This window comes from Cutaneotrichosporon cavernicola (assembly GCF_030864355.1).
Source record: "Cutaneotrichosporon cavernicola HIS019 DNA, chromosome: 6".
Lineage (NCBI taxonomy): Eukaryota > Fungi > Basidiomycota > Tremellomycetes > Trichosporonales > Trichosporonaceae > Cutaneotrichosporon > Cutaneotrichosporon cavernicola.
Window position 1 is genome coordinate 1,238,906 of NC_083398.1, and position 13,089 is coordinate 1,251,994.

The following is a 13,089-nucleotide window of genomic DNA, read 5'->3' on the forward strand; positions in this document are numbered from 1 at the left end:
TACGAGGTGCATACCCAATGTCCTGTCTTCTATTGACCACTTCTTCCAGACTACTCGATGCACACTATCAAGCACCGCCCTCTGGCGGGGCTGCAAGCATAGATGCAGGTTGAGGGGGAGGGGTATGGGGGGAGATACTAGGCCGAGAAAATGTAGTCACAAAGCGAATATTGTTCAAAACGATTCTTGGTCGGATGAGGCTTGGATGGCATGGATTGGTCGCGTGGCTCCACCCTGGCATAAATCGGCCGAAACAGGCACGACAATAGGTCGGCTCAGGTCGAGCGACGGAGGAGGCGACTACGCATCTCCAGACCGGCCAGCTCGCGCATACGACGGTCCTCTTCGTCTTCCTCCTCGTCATCCGAGTCGGGCTCACCGCTGAACACAATCACATCGGCCTCAGACTCCTCGTCCGAGTCCTGCTCAGCGGCAGGCGTGCAAGTGATGATGGGAAGCGAGGGCACAGATGACGCGGCGGAGGCGACAGACACGACCGACTCGGTGGGCGACATTGGCGAGTAGCGCAGCTGCGAATGCGAGGGGGGAGTGACAACGAGGGTAACGCCACTGCCACGGTTAGGCGAACGGGTTGGCGTACCGTACGTAGGAGGGAGAGAGGCCTGGCGACAGGTACGCTGCATCGACTGCGGAGTCGGAGGAAGAGAAGATTGACGCGAAATGCGCGAGGATGGCAGGGACGGAAGCTCGTCGAGGGCCCCCATGTATCCGTAAACGGGAGGCATGGAGCGAGGACGAGCCAGGCGGCCATTGGTACGCTCGCGGAGGAAAGGCGCAAGACGCGAAGAGGGGCTATCGGGGGTCATTGGACGACGAGGAGCAACAAAGTCAAACGACGTCATCTCCTCCGTCGGCGTCTGCGGGCCCTCAGAGTCCTGCGAGTCGATCGAGTCACTGCGACGTGTGCTCATGCGGTTCATCTTGGCCTGAATCTGGGCAAGGCTCGGAAGACGACCGTTGGGCTGGTACACGAATGCGGCCTGCTCAGCCCGAATAGCGTCGGACTGGGTGCGGGCGTGGACCACGGTAGCTGCGTGCTTCTCCGCCTCAACGGCAAAGTCGCGTCCCGAAAGACGGGGAAGGGCACGGTGGAGCTGCTCCATGCTAAAGAAAGCGGCCTCGGGCGAGGGATCAGCCGACTTGGTGGTGAGCGTGACCTCCTGCCCAAACACATATTCGGACATGTCCGGAATGGAGGTGACGGCTGTGATCGCGTCAGCGGATTGATGACGACAGGAATGACGGCGATACTTACAGCTCTCAAGCTCACGGCGCTCCTTGGCGTGCTCGGCCAGCTGCCACAGAGGACGTCCAGTGAAGCTGCCGGTGCGCCTTGGCTTGTGGCGGGGCCAGGTGCCAATCGTGGACGCGTTCCACAGGTCGGGGTGCGACTCGAGGGCGGGAGCGTCCATGAGGTCGACCATGGAGGTGCTAACCTTGGACGGCGAGCTGGGGCCAGAGCTCAGGGCCGCCTCCGCAACCGAGAAAGCGACGGTGCGAAGAGTGTTGTGAGAGCCGGAGGAAGGCGAGTCCCACATGGGCTGGAAGTTGTTGGAGGAAGAGACAGCGGTCATTGTGGAAAACAATAGATTGGTTGAGAGATAGGTAGGAGGTAGCGTTCTGGATTATTGACTTTGGGGCGAGACCAGCTCGAAAGTGTAGACGAGAGAGTTTATGGTTGTTGCCGTCGAGGCAGAGGTTACCAGAACCTAGATGTGCGGTTGTGTTGGGTCACTGTCACCTGTCGCCGGGAGCAGGGCGAGTGGGTGGCGCGGGAACGCTTTGATATCAAAACAGCTCTACTAGAGAGCTGAGTGAAAGTTGAACGAAAAGGAGGCGTCGGGGTTGAACTGAACTGGGTTGGCGTGAGCAAAAAGGATTGCTAGGATAGGACTGATGGGGAGCCGAGGTGGCAGAGAATGATGGGAGAGGAGGGTTGCTCTGCCAGACCGAGTGCAGTTATGGCGGGATGATGATAATGGGGGTGCGGTAGGGATCAAGGAGAGAGGAGGGTTGTCGGAATAATTTCTGAGGCGGGGGGATGGGAGGAAAGTAGAGGGGTCAGCCGACTGGCGGCGAGCGATACTAGATGGAACAAGAAGAGAGAAGAGGAGAAGAGGGCGGTGACGCCTCTGTTTTGTGTTGTGTAGATGGGTGTGAGGGCGAGGGAAGAGTTGTTGTGTCGACAAGGAGAAGACACGATCGACACACGGCAGCCACCGAATACAGATGATGAGGGCGAGGAGGGAAGGAAGGAAGAGGAGGAGGATGAGGAGCGAGTGGCTAGAGAGGTAAAGGAATGTTGAGAGGGATCAGAGGGAGGCAAGCTAAACTCAAGTCATCCAAGCATTAAGGCCTTTAGGGAAGTGAGGAGCGAGTACTGCCTGAGATCAAGGAGGTCCAAGCGTGGTAAAGGTAAAAGGTAACAAGGTAAATGGCGGGAGGGGAAGGGGCGTGAGCACTCGAGTAGTCGAGACAAGCCAATGGGCCCGTCACTCTTGGGAGGGTTCTCATCTCCTTCTGTGCTTCTGTTGCCTGCCATTGGCACGCCCCTCCACGTCGTTCATCATGTCCTGGACACTGTGCAGACAAACGCACACTCCTCTCATGAGGGTTCACACCTCTCTCTTTAGATCTCCAGATCCTCAGATCCGTTGCCTTCTACTTTGATTCACTTCCTCTCTCACCTCCGCTCCTCTCCTCTGCTCTGTCCGGAACGTCTGTGCTCGCGTTCCTGCACTTGCCTCACTTCCCCACTTTCGCCCGTCATCGGAGTTGGTCGATCCACACAGACCGCTCACGTTGACGTTGCGAGCCTCTCTCAACCTCGACGCGCCTTTGCGCCCACTCGCCCCTCGCCATCATCAATCGTCCATCACCCATCGCCCAACCCATCAACACGCCTACGACCACGCCCACGAGCACAATCACGACTTACCAAACGCGCACAACTCGTTCTGTCCTGGTACTCGAAGATGATCGTTTACCACTCGCGAATGAACAATGGCGAGTAGAAGGTTGCAATTTACAGTCGACGGGGTTGAATGGTGAGTCGCTGTGGGTCGTGTGTCGAGAACGGGTCGGGGTGTGGGCTAGGGGGGGCGGGAATCGAAGAGGGGTGAGCGTAAAGGAAAGGACGGCCCTCGGGCCAGGATTGTCGAAAGAGTGAGCAGTAGAGTCGGGATCCGAGAGTTGTGTTTGTGTAAGATTTGGGCGCCTTGTTGATCCAGCAACTTTGGGCCGTTGTTGAGTTGTGTCGAGAAGGAGAAGTGTGACGACGAGACGAAGACTAGATATCTATCAACTGATGGCAGGCTTGGAACAAGGACTGAGATGGTACAGTCTGCAGCTGCAGTCTGACAGCTACAGCTACCGAGTAACCCTGAAGCGTGGCTGAGTTGTCCTGAAGGTGTGAGGGTCTTACCGTTGGGTGCGTTCCAGTTGAAAGATCCATTGCTCTGTCTAGTTGACAACGCACCAGGCCCCAAAGTCCCTAGAAGGGTTGAAAAAGGTTGCAGGCTGAACAACCATCTACACGCGACAAACCCTACCCTGTTGCCCCTAAAGGGAAAGGGACCAACGGATATGGGTATCAGACAGGAGGGGTTACTTACGAGTTCCATCGTATAGGAACCCTTTTACTCCCTTTCCTACTATCCAACCCTTATACCCCTACTGACCCCCTTACCCTTAATCCTAATCCCTCTTCCTATATTCCCTCTATTTCCTCCAATTGAGTACGCGTCTCATTTCTTCAAGGGATCAAAGGGAAAGGAGCCAAAGGTCCCCAAACTAAACTATTCAAACCAACGACGCGTTCCAAAAGCGCGTACTCGTACCTGAATCCTCCTGGAATCACTCCAAGAGCGCGTATCAAGCATCCAGAGCAATGACGAGCCGTGACAAGCCGTGTCCGCCGGACACGGGGGCCACAACAACCATGGCGACATGATCGTGTCCATAACTGCGAGAACTGTGTCTCCCCTCCAACGGACCACTGAGCGCGGCTAGCCTGAACCTTGCCTGAATGAGTTTACGACAAGATCCCCAGAGTCTACGTGAGTGGCGTATAAGAATGATATGAGTGCCTGACGACCATATCCTGCCTTCTCTAATATCTCGTTATGTCTCTCATCAGCTCATCAGACTAACCATTGGTGATCTGATGATCGCCGCAATCACTGACAGTCGACAACTTGACAGCTGACATGCTAAGGCTGACGGAATTGCATCTTGTTGGTATAACCCCATCCTATCCCCCATCTGCCCCAGATCCCATCTGACTGATGAGACACGTCTCACAACGAATTGGCTAAAAGCTTCTGGACATAAGATGCGCGAATGGTGCCTCCAGCACCGCTCATGCGCGTGACACGGCTCTCAACTCATTTCTTCCATGATAGTAATGTACCCGCCGTTTCACCGGTAAACTACCGCTATGGCAACCAACTTTCTATTTCCCTTTCTTCCACAAAGACCAAACATGACCGGCATGACCGCTGATGCCGTTTCGTTGCGTTCTATGCCGTTGCTATTCCTCCAGTACTGCTCTATACCATCGCCTCCGTCATCTTACATCAATGGCGAAGGCTGGATCGCGGGTCCGCGGGACCGCACTGCTCCAACCCGTCAGCAGATCAGCCGGATATTGGGCATGTTCGGTTTACGAAGCTCTGCCTGCCACATACCACACAGCCTCGAACTTCTGGTGGTTCGTTGCGTACAGTCGTAAGGCTACAAGTTGGGTTGCAAGTCGCTCGCTGGAGACACTTCCCCTTACCAGCCATCTGTCCTGAGTAGTTCCTGAATATCGGTCCCAGCTTGCTGGTCTCCAAGGTGAGAGTGGGGGCAGGGTATGATATGCGGTTGGGAGTAGCCAAGGGCGCGGCATGGTAAAGCCGCCCCCCATCCCTCAACCTGGAGCGCCTGAACGCCTGAACGCCAGGCGCCAGAGTTGACGGATTTTCCAGTTGTACCCAGTATGCCAAGGCCATGTGTGCTTTTGTGGTCACCACGAGCATTGCTAAATCGAGGAAGTTTTAATCCCCCCCTATAGCAAAAAATCAGTCACCTCGGCCCAAGCATAACATTCCCATTCCCTCCATTTCCTCCGTTTGCCATGTGTCGATCATGAGATTGAAAATCAGGTGAGCAGGTGATGTATCAAACGAGCTGCGATCTCGATCTCAGATCAACACGAATAACCATATTCAGGTTGAGGGAATAACAATCACTAGCTCGTCTGTACAGATCTACATAACATACATTGTAGCTAGCAGCTAGCTCCTCCTCGAGCATTCAGTATTCAGTATTCAACGGCAAATGCTCTTGTTCCCCTCGTGCACCTCCTCACGTCTGGCTGTGCCTGGCTTTCAATCGGCGGTCTGCGCTATTTGCGCGGCGGCTTATGTAATCTCCCCTCCCCCCCCCACTCGGTCAGCTCGGTGAGCACTTATCGCGGTTTGGTTCCGCTGAGTCATCTTATTGGGGGCGGCCTCGGCGTCCATTTTATCTCCCGTTATCCACAAATCTACAACTGAGCTCAAATCGCGCTTTTCACTTGGAAGTAACGTCACTCGATCTTGGCACTTGTATAAGTATCCCATCAATGTTATCTCTCCATCTCCATCACAATCTACTCCACGATTGCAATCATGGCGTCCAACATCCCTACACACCTTCCCACCGCATCGCTCCTCGTGAGCAACATGCACTGCCCCTCCTGCGTTGAGAGCATTACCTCTCTCCTGGCCAGCATCGGAGCAGTCAAGAACCTCTCTGTCTCGCTCCTGCTCCACCGCATTACCTTTGCAATCGACACGTCGATCGGGTCCTCGCGCTCCCCCATGAGTGTCGCCCGCGTTGTCGAGCAGGTCAAGCACATGCTCAAGAGCGAGGGCGGCTTCGAGGTGACCGACGAGTCTGGCGAGCCCGAGCCCAACTTCCTCGACCGCTTCCGACAGCGTAAAAGTAAGGCCTCCAAAATTGCAGAGGAGCGCCGCCGCCGCCACCTCGAACTCTGCGAGATCTGCCGCGCCGAGCAGGCTGCACTCGACCGCGGCGAACCACCTACTCTTCCCGCCCCGCCGCCCCCCAACCAGGTGCTGCTCACGACCCTCAGTATCGAGGGTATGACCTGCGCGTCTTGCACAACGAGCATTACCAAGGCGCTTGAGGGGGAGCCGTCCATCATTTCGGTCGATATCAACCTCCTCTCCTCGTCCGGTACGATCCGACACAAGGCCACCCTCGCCCCAGCCGAGGTCGCCGAGCTCGTAGATGACGTCGGCTTTGAGGCTGAGGTCATCGAGAGCCTGCCCGAGGCACCTGAGCCTGTCGACAACCTCGTGAAAACAACCCTCAGTATCGAGGGAATGACTTGCGCGTCATGCAGTGGTGCGATCGACCGCGCCGTCCGCCAGAACCCCGAAATCACTGACGTCGCGATCGACGTACTCCTCAACAAGGGCGTGTTTACCCACAAGTCTGCGCTCACGCCGGGAGCGCTCAAGGATATAGTTGAGGACGTGGGATACGACGCCGAGATCGTCTCCTCCGTCGCGTTGGAGGCCAAGGGCGTTCCCGGCTCACGTACAGTCACCATCGGGGTCCAGGGCACGTTCTGCAACCAGTGTGTAGACAAGATCAACGCTGCGCTCGGCGACATGCCCCTCCTCTCCTACACGCCTGTTACTCTTCATGCGCCCGTCACTACCCTCAGCTATATTCCTCGCGAACCCCTTACGATCCGCGACATTCTGAGTCAACTCACAGCCCTCGCCCCCGAATTTGACGCCGAAGTCGTGCGTCAACAGAGCCTAAGCGAGCGCTCGCAGGAGATCCAGCGGCGTGAAGTCAAACTTCTCGCCGCCCACCTTGTCGTCGCGGTCCTCTTCGCCATCCCGACATTCATCATCGCCATTGTATCCATGGTCCTCCTCAAGGCCGACCATCCCTTCCGCCGCTTCTGGGACCAGCCAGTCTGGGGCGGAGCGAACCTCGGAACAGTTGTTCAGTGGCCCCTCGCTACAATCGTGCAGTTCGGCGTCGGATGGATCTTCTACAAGCGCACCTTCAACGCTCTCTGGCCACACCTCCGCGCCCTCATTCCCCCCGCCCTCCGCACTAAGAGTATGCGCCGCCTCCCCTCCCGGCCCGTGACTTGGCGCTCCCTCTTCTCCTACGGCAGCATGGACCTGCTCGTCACCCTCTCCACCACCGTCTCGTACTTTGCCTCTATTGCCATGATGGCTCTAGACGTCCGTGCCGGTCCGGGAAGTATGAGCGTGGGAACTTACTACGACTCGTCGGTGTTTTTGATCATGTTCATCCTCCTCGGCCGCACGATCGAATCCTACGCCAAGAGCCGCACCACCGACGCCGTCGCGCTCCTTGGCAACCTGCGCCCCGCGACCGCGCTCCTCGTGGACACCTCGGACTCTGAGAAACTCAGCACAACTTCCTCTGAAGACTCAGGACCCCACGAGATTCCAATCGACCACGTAGAGTACGGCGACGTCATCCTGATCCAGCCCGGCTCTCTTCCTCCCACTGACGGCGTGGTCGTGTTCGGCACCTCCAAGTTTGACGAATCAAGCCTGACCGGCGAGTCTCTTCCAGTCACCAAGAACCCCGGCGACGAAGTGTACACGGGTACGACAAACCAGACCTCAGCCATCCAGGTACGCGTGACTGGCCTCGCCTCCGAAACTATGCTCGAACGCATCATCAAGGCTGTCTCCGATGCTTCGGGACGTAAAGCGCCACTCGAGAAGGCGGCTGAGCGGATTACCGGCGTCTTTGTCCCCCTCATCGTTTACTTTGCCATCGGCGTTCTCGCTTTCTGGCTTGGAATGGTATACGGTGGCCACATCGCGCCTCACCACTACCACGGGCCTGGTGGGCGCGCCTTCTTCGCACTCGAATTCGCCATCGCCGTTCTCGTCGTCGCTTGTCCTTGTGGAATTGGATTGGCCGTACCATGCGCCAACGCTGTCGGTAATGGGCTCGCTGCCGCCGCTGGAATTCTGGCTAGCGGAGGAGGCGAGGCGTTCACAGCTGCCACGGCTGTCACGACCATCGCATTCGACAAGACGGGCACCCTGACCGCCGGCAAGAGTGCCGTGACCGACGAGCACATCCCAACCACCTCTCTCGACATGGAACTCGTCAAGCGCGCGCTGCGCGATATCGAGGCACAGAGCACGCATCCTCTGGCTGTGGGACTAGTCGAGTACCTCTCCTCCTCGTTGTCATCGTCCTCTCTCGAAATTGTGGAGAGTGCCGAGATTGCCGGCCGTGGTCTGCGGGCTACAGTGTCGGGCGAACGCACCCTCGAGCTCCTTGTCGGCAACGCCGCCCTCCTCGCCGAGAACGGGGTCGAGTTGAGCGCATCTGAGCTGGAGATGCTGGCCAAGTGGTCGGCCGACGCCAAGAGCGTCGTCCTCTGCGCCGCGCGCCCAGCTGGCGCTGGTAACCCCTTCGTCCTGGCGGGGATGTATGCTCTGGCCGACGCTCCGCGCGAGACCACGCCGGCCGTCCTCGCTCTCCTCAGGGAGAGGGGATACAAGGTGGTCATGTTGAGCGGTGATAACGAGGTGACGGCCCGCGCGGTCGGCCGGTTGGTTGGCATCGACGCAGCTGACGTCCACGCTGGCGTAGGGCCAGAGGGCAAGGCGGCGGCGATTAACGGTATGCAAGTCCGCCGCACCGTCCCGCGATTCCTCGGCCTCTTCGGCACCAAAGAAGTCCAGGAACGCGTCATGTTCGTCGGCGACGGTCTGAACGACGCCGTAGCCCTCGCAGCTGCCGACGTGAGCGCCGCCATGGGACACGGGAGCCAGGCCACGCTCGCTTCGGCCGATTTCGTCCTCCTCCGCTCCGACCTCGCGGCCCTTCCGAAACTGCTCAAGCTGAGCCGCAAAGTCCGCAACAGGCAGTGGTTCAACCTCTTCTGGGCCATGGTGTTTAATACTACCTTCTTGCCTATTGCCGCCGGCGTCCTCTTCCCCGTTGGCTTTACTTTGTCGCCTGTTTGGAGCGCAGTGCTCATGGCTTGTAGTAGTATTAGTGTTGTGCTGTCTAGTCTTGCGCTGCGGTGGGGTTTGTAGTCCCTTCTGTAGCCTAGCTATGAACAATTGTCTGCTGACTTGAGCTTCGGGACGCGTACTGATGTACTTGGATTCAGAAGCTTTAGCTGGGTCAGAGGTATCAGACGTCTCCCTTGCCTCTCCTGGAGCGCATCCCACATATCCCTCATCCCCTTAACATCCCCTTAAGAGCTTGAGATCTCAGACCTGGTTCGCCGCATCACTCTGTGCCGCATTCCGCTCACCCTCACCCGCACCCTCGGCACCACCCCGCTCCCCACTCTCGCCATCAAGCAAGGGCTGCCGCTCGCTAGCCCCAGATCCTTCGACGAGGACTGGTCCACTCGGTCCCCGCCTCCATCGTCGCCACCCAGCCACGACGGCGCCACCAACTCCAAGCCACAGGAGGCCCTTGAGAGTGAATCCGAGGATGACCTGGTGTGAGCTCTTTCCGAAATTAACGCACAGCCGCAAGGACCCAGAACGTCTTCTTGTCGTCTAGGCTGTTCAATGTCATGATGAGGTGGGTGATGTGAACATGACCTCGGTCTGGCTTCGGCCGATAATAACTCGGTCCTCGGATCCTCGGTCACCTTGATTGCAGATATAGAACGAACCCGTTTCAACTCTGTACCTCAGGCTTCAGGTGGGGGATGGTGGAGGCCACGTGTCACCGCCCATTCCAGCTCCAAGCTCAGTCATGGATGATGCACACCAGTGCAACTCATCATCCACACCATGTTCGGAGTGAGCCTCTCGGACCATTTCAAGGCCGCCGTAACTCAACTAGAGGCGACCGGCACCTCTCTCCAAGCACGCGCACTAAGCGCAGCCCAGGCAGCCCATGCGCAGAGTCTAAGCCCCGGTCCGTCGGGGAGACCCAGTCGACCATCGACACCGCGAACCAGTTCGGGCGGAGTCGCGCCAGCGAGTATCTCTACGCCAGGTGCCGAAACGCCGAATGCCAATGCCGGGGCCGGAACGACCACCCCCTCCGCATCCCCCACCAAATCTACCGCCTCCACCTCACCCACCGCGGCACCCTCCGCATCCCACCTTGCTGAGAGTGCGCTCGCCGGGCTGAGGAAGGGGTTCTACCGGGCGAGTTTGGAGGGTGGGCGGCCGACTTCGGCAGGTCTCGGGAGAGAGGCGGCTGCCCCCGTGGCGAGGAGTGCGAGCTTTTCTGCGCTCGGGGCGAATGAGGCTATGCCGGCGTCGGCCTCGGAGGCCGTAGAGGCTTCCAAAGCTGCGGCCACAGAGGCTACAGAGGCTACAGAGGCCAAAGAGGCCAAGGAGGCCAAGGAAACTGAGGAAACTAAGGAGATTTCCGAAGCTGCCGCTGTAACCGGGGCAGGGGCCAAGGTGAAGGGAGGTGAGGGTGAGGGTGAGGCCGACGTGGACGCCAAGGGCGACGCGGAAGCGAAAGCTGGGGACAGTGCGGAGCCAGAAGAAGCTGTCCCCAACCTCACCCCTGCCCCCACAGTGGAGCCGTCAACTGGGGCGTCCTCCCCGACTCCAGCAGAACCAACCAGCGAGGCGCCCGCGCCACTAGAACCAACCGCTGAGAACCCGGAGTCGGACGCAGAGGAGGAGAAGGACAAGAAGCCGACAGGGAAGAAGAAGAATAAGAAGAAGAAGAAGAAGGGCGCGGCTGCTGCTGCTGCTGCGGCTGCGGCAGTGGCTGCGGCCGAGACGGAGGAGGTGCTGGAGGCGAAGGAGGAGGTCAAGGAAGCACCCAAGCAGGAGCCGAAGGCTGAAGAACCACCAAAGGCCAAATCAACAGATACCAAGGAGCAGCCCGAGCCCAAGACGGATACCCAGGACGAGCCCGAACCCAAGGCAGACAAGGATGAGTCCAAGCCCAAGACCGAGACAGAGCTGGAGGGGCCTTCAAAACCTGAAAGCGACACAGCAGCAACAACAGCCAAGGAGCTCGTGGAAAACACGCCCACCTCGTCTAAGAGCACACCGCACGATCCCGCTGTCGTCGCCGCTGCGGCTGTGGGGGAACCCACCGCAACGGCCGAGGACGACGTCGCGACCCACCTTGCCGACTCTGAGCGGCGCTTTGAGGGTGAGCTACTCTACCCTCGCCTAGTTGACACCAGACCTCTCAAAACGATACACCGAACTCCTGTCGCAGACGTATGCTGCTAACAAGGTGTTCAAGGATCTCACGCCGCTCGATGGCGTCGCGGATCCCGACGCGCTCGAGGGATGGGTGCGGATGGTTACGGGAAAGATCGACATGATGAACGACGAGTTTAAGCGGATGAGAGACAAGCTTGCATGTGGGTCGTCGTCTCCTATCGCCTCTAACAACAGTGCAAGACTCCCGCATGGAGGAGCTACGCGACACGCACCGGCTCGAGGGCACATCCCAAACCGACCTGATCAAAAACCTGAGGCAGCAGCTTTCGGTCGCAGATAACAGCCTGAACGCCAAGGCCAGCGACCTCGTGGCGCAAGGAACGCTCAAATCGGACCTGCTCAAGGCACAACAAACGGCCAAGGACGAGGAGGAGAAGCGGACCAAGGCGATCAGCCTGCTCAAGACGGTGCGGCAGAAGAACGTCAAGGTGGAGCGCGAGAAGGAGGAGATGGCGCGTGAGCTCGCGGAGGCGCGCGCTGATCGCACCCGCGCTCTCGAGGACGTCGAGAAGATCAAGGCCGACAAGGAGCGTGAGGTTACTAACCTGCGCAAGGGGTTCGAGCGCGAGCTCTCATCTGCCAAGGAACGCGCGGACAAGGAGCTCTCGGCACGCAGAGGCGCGTGGGAGCTCGAGATGATCACGACCAAGGCGGGACACGCCAAGGAGCTGAGCGCGCAGCGTACGAAGATCGCTGGGCTCGAGGCCAGCGTCAAGGAACTCACGTCCAAGACATCCGTACAGTTCGCGACACTCGAGTCGCGGCAGGCCGAGGCGGAGGGTGCTCGTGCCGAGCTCGAGACCGTGCGTGGGCGAACAAACGAGCTCGAGTTCCAGCTCCGCGAGGCTCGCGAACAGCTCGCACTCCTCGAGGACGCACCGCGGCGCTCGGCACCACCGTCACGCACAGCGTCCCCGTCGAGGGCGGCGGCGGACGTACAGCGCCTACTCGCCGACGCGGACGCGCGCTCCGCGGCCAAGATTTCCGAGCTCAAGACCAGAGTCCTGGCACTCGAGCGCGAGCGCACCGAACTCGAGGAGGACTGGGCTGCCAAGCTCGCGCAGCGGGTACGGGAGCTCGAAAGCCTCCAGACCACCCTTGGCGCGAAGGAAAGCGAGGCGGCGCGTGCAGCCGAGGCGCGCAAGGAACGAGACGCGCGCCTGGACGCGGCAGACGCGGCGCGCCGCGAGATGGAGCGCCAGATGTCCGCACTCCGCTCCGAGGTGGAATCTGCGCGTGCAGATGTCGCGGTTGCAGCTGAGGCGGAGCGTGTTGCGCGCGACGAGCTCGCGGCTGCACAGGGCGGGGCTGCGGGCATCGCAGCGCAGCTGGAGGAGGCCAAGGCTGCAGGCGAGCGCATGAAGGCCGCGAACCGTACGCTGCGTGACGAGCTGCGCAAGGTTCAGAGCTCGGCGCAGCTTCTCGAACGCCAGCGCGGCCCAGGCGTCGGGTATTGGGCACAGGGCCAGCCATCCGGTTCTCAGTCACCCACTACTGCGTCGCCATCACAAACCAGCTCGCCCAAGCCAGAGGAGGAAGAGGTCAACCTCGAGTACCTGCGCAACGTAATCCTGCAGTTCCTCGAGCACCGCGAGATGCGGCCCAACCTCGTGCGCGTTCTCAGCGTCATCCTGCGCTTTACGCCGCAGGAGCTGCGGCGCCTTAATGCCAAGCTCATGTCATAGAGATGTAGAGTAGTCGTACGGAATGAGCCGAAGGATGGCGGTGCCTGGGACCAGTAAGGCAAATACTGGGAGTGGCCGAACTGGGGCCCGCACCGTTGTGCTCCAACGTTTTCATCACCCTCACAACGTAACCACTCTAAACC

The 13,089-nt window shown here is 59.1% G+C and overlaps 4 protein-coding genes across 4 annotated transcripts; 2 read left to right on the forward strand and 2 right to left on the reverse strand.

Moving 5' to 3' along the window:
* Positions 1-275: 275 nt before the first annotated feature.
* CcaverHIS019_0604860 (uncharacterized protein) lies at positions 276-1,595 on the reverse strand (the record flags this gene model as incomplete). The annotated part of the gene is made up of 2 exons (XM_060602949.1): positions 276-1,225; positions 1,277-1,595. The coding sequence occupies 2 exons, from the start codon at positions 1,593-1,595 to the stop codon at positions 276-278; spliced, it is 1,269 nt and encodes a 422-aa protein (XP_060459292.1).
* Positions 1,596-5,675: 4,080 nt separating this feature from the next.
* On the forward strand, positions 5,676-9,131 carry CcaverHIS019_0604870 (uncharacterized protein; the record flags this gene model as incomplete). Its single annotated transcript, XM_060602950.1, has 1 exon — positions 5,676-9,131. One exon carries the CDS (start codon positions 5,676-5,678, stop codon positions 9,129-9,131), a length of 3,456 nt encoding a protein of 1,151 aa, XP_060459293.1.
* A 180-nt stretch (positions 9,132-9,311) lies between these two features.
* Positions 9,312-9,627, reverse strand: CcaverHIS019_0604880 (uncharacterized protein; the record flags this gene model as incomplete). Its single annotated transcript, XM_060602951.1, has 2 exons — positions 9,312-9,545; positions 9,577-9,627. 2 exons carry the CDS (start codon positions 9,625-9,627, stop codon positions 9,312-9,314), a joined length of 285 nt encoding a protein of 94 aa, XP_060459294.1.
* A 221-nt stretch (positions 9,628-9,848) lies between these two features.
* On the forward strand, positions 9,849-12,946 carry CcaverHIS019_0604890 (uncharacterized protein; the record flags this gene model as incomplete). The annotated part of the gene is made up of 3 exons (XM_060602952.1): positions 9,849-11,184; positions 11,219-11,401; positions 11,436-12,946. 3 exons carry the CDS (start codon positions 9,849-9,851, stop codon positions 12,944-12,946), a joined length of 3,030 nt encoding a protein of 1,009 aa, XP_060459295.1.
* Positions 12,947-13,089: the final 143 nt, after the last annotated feature.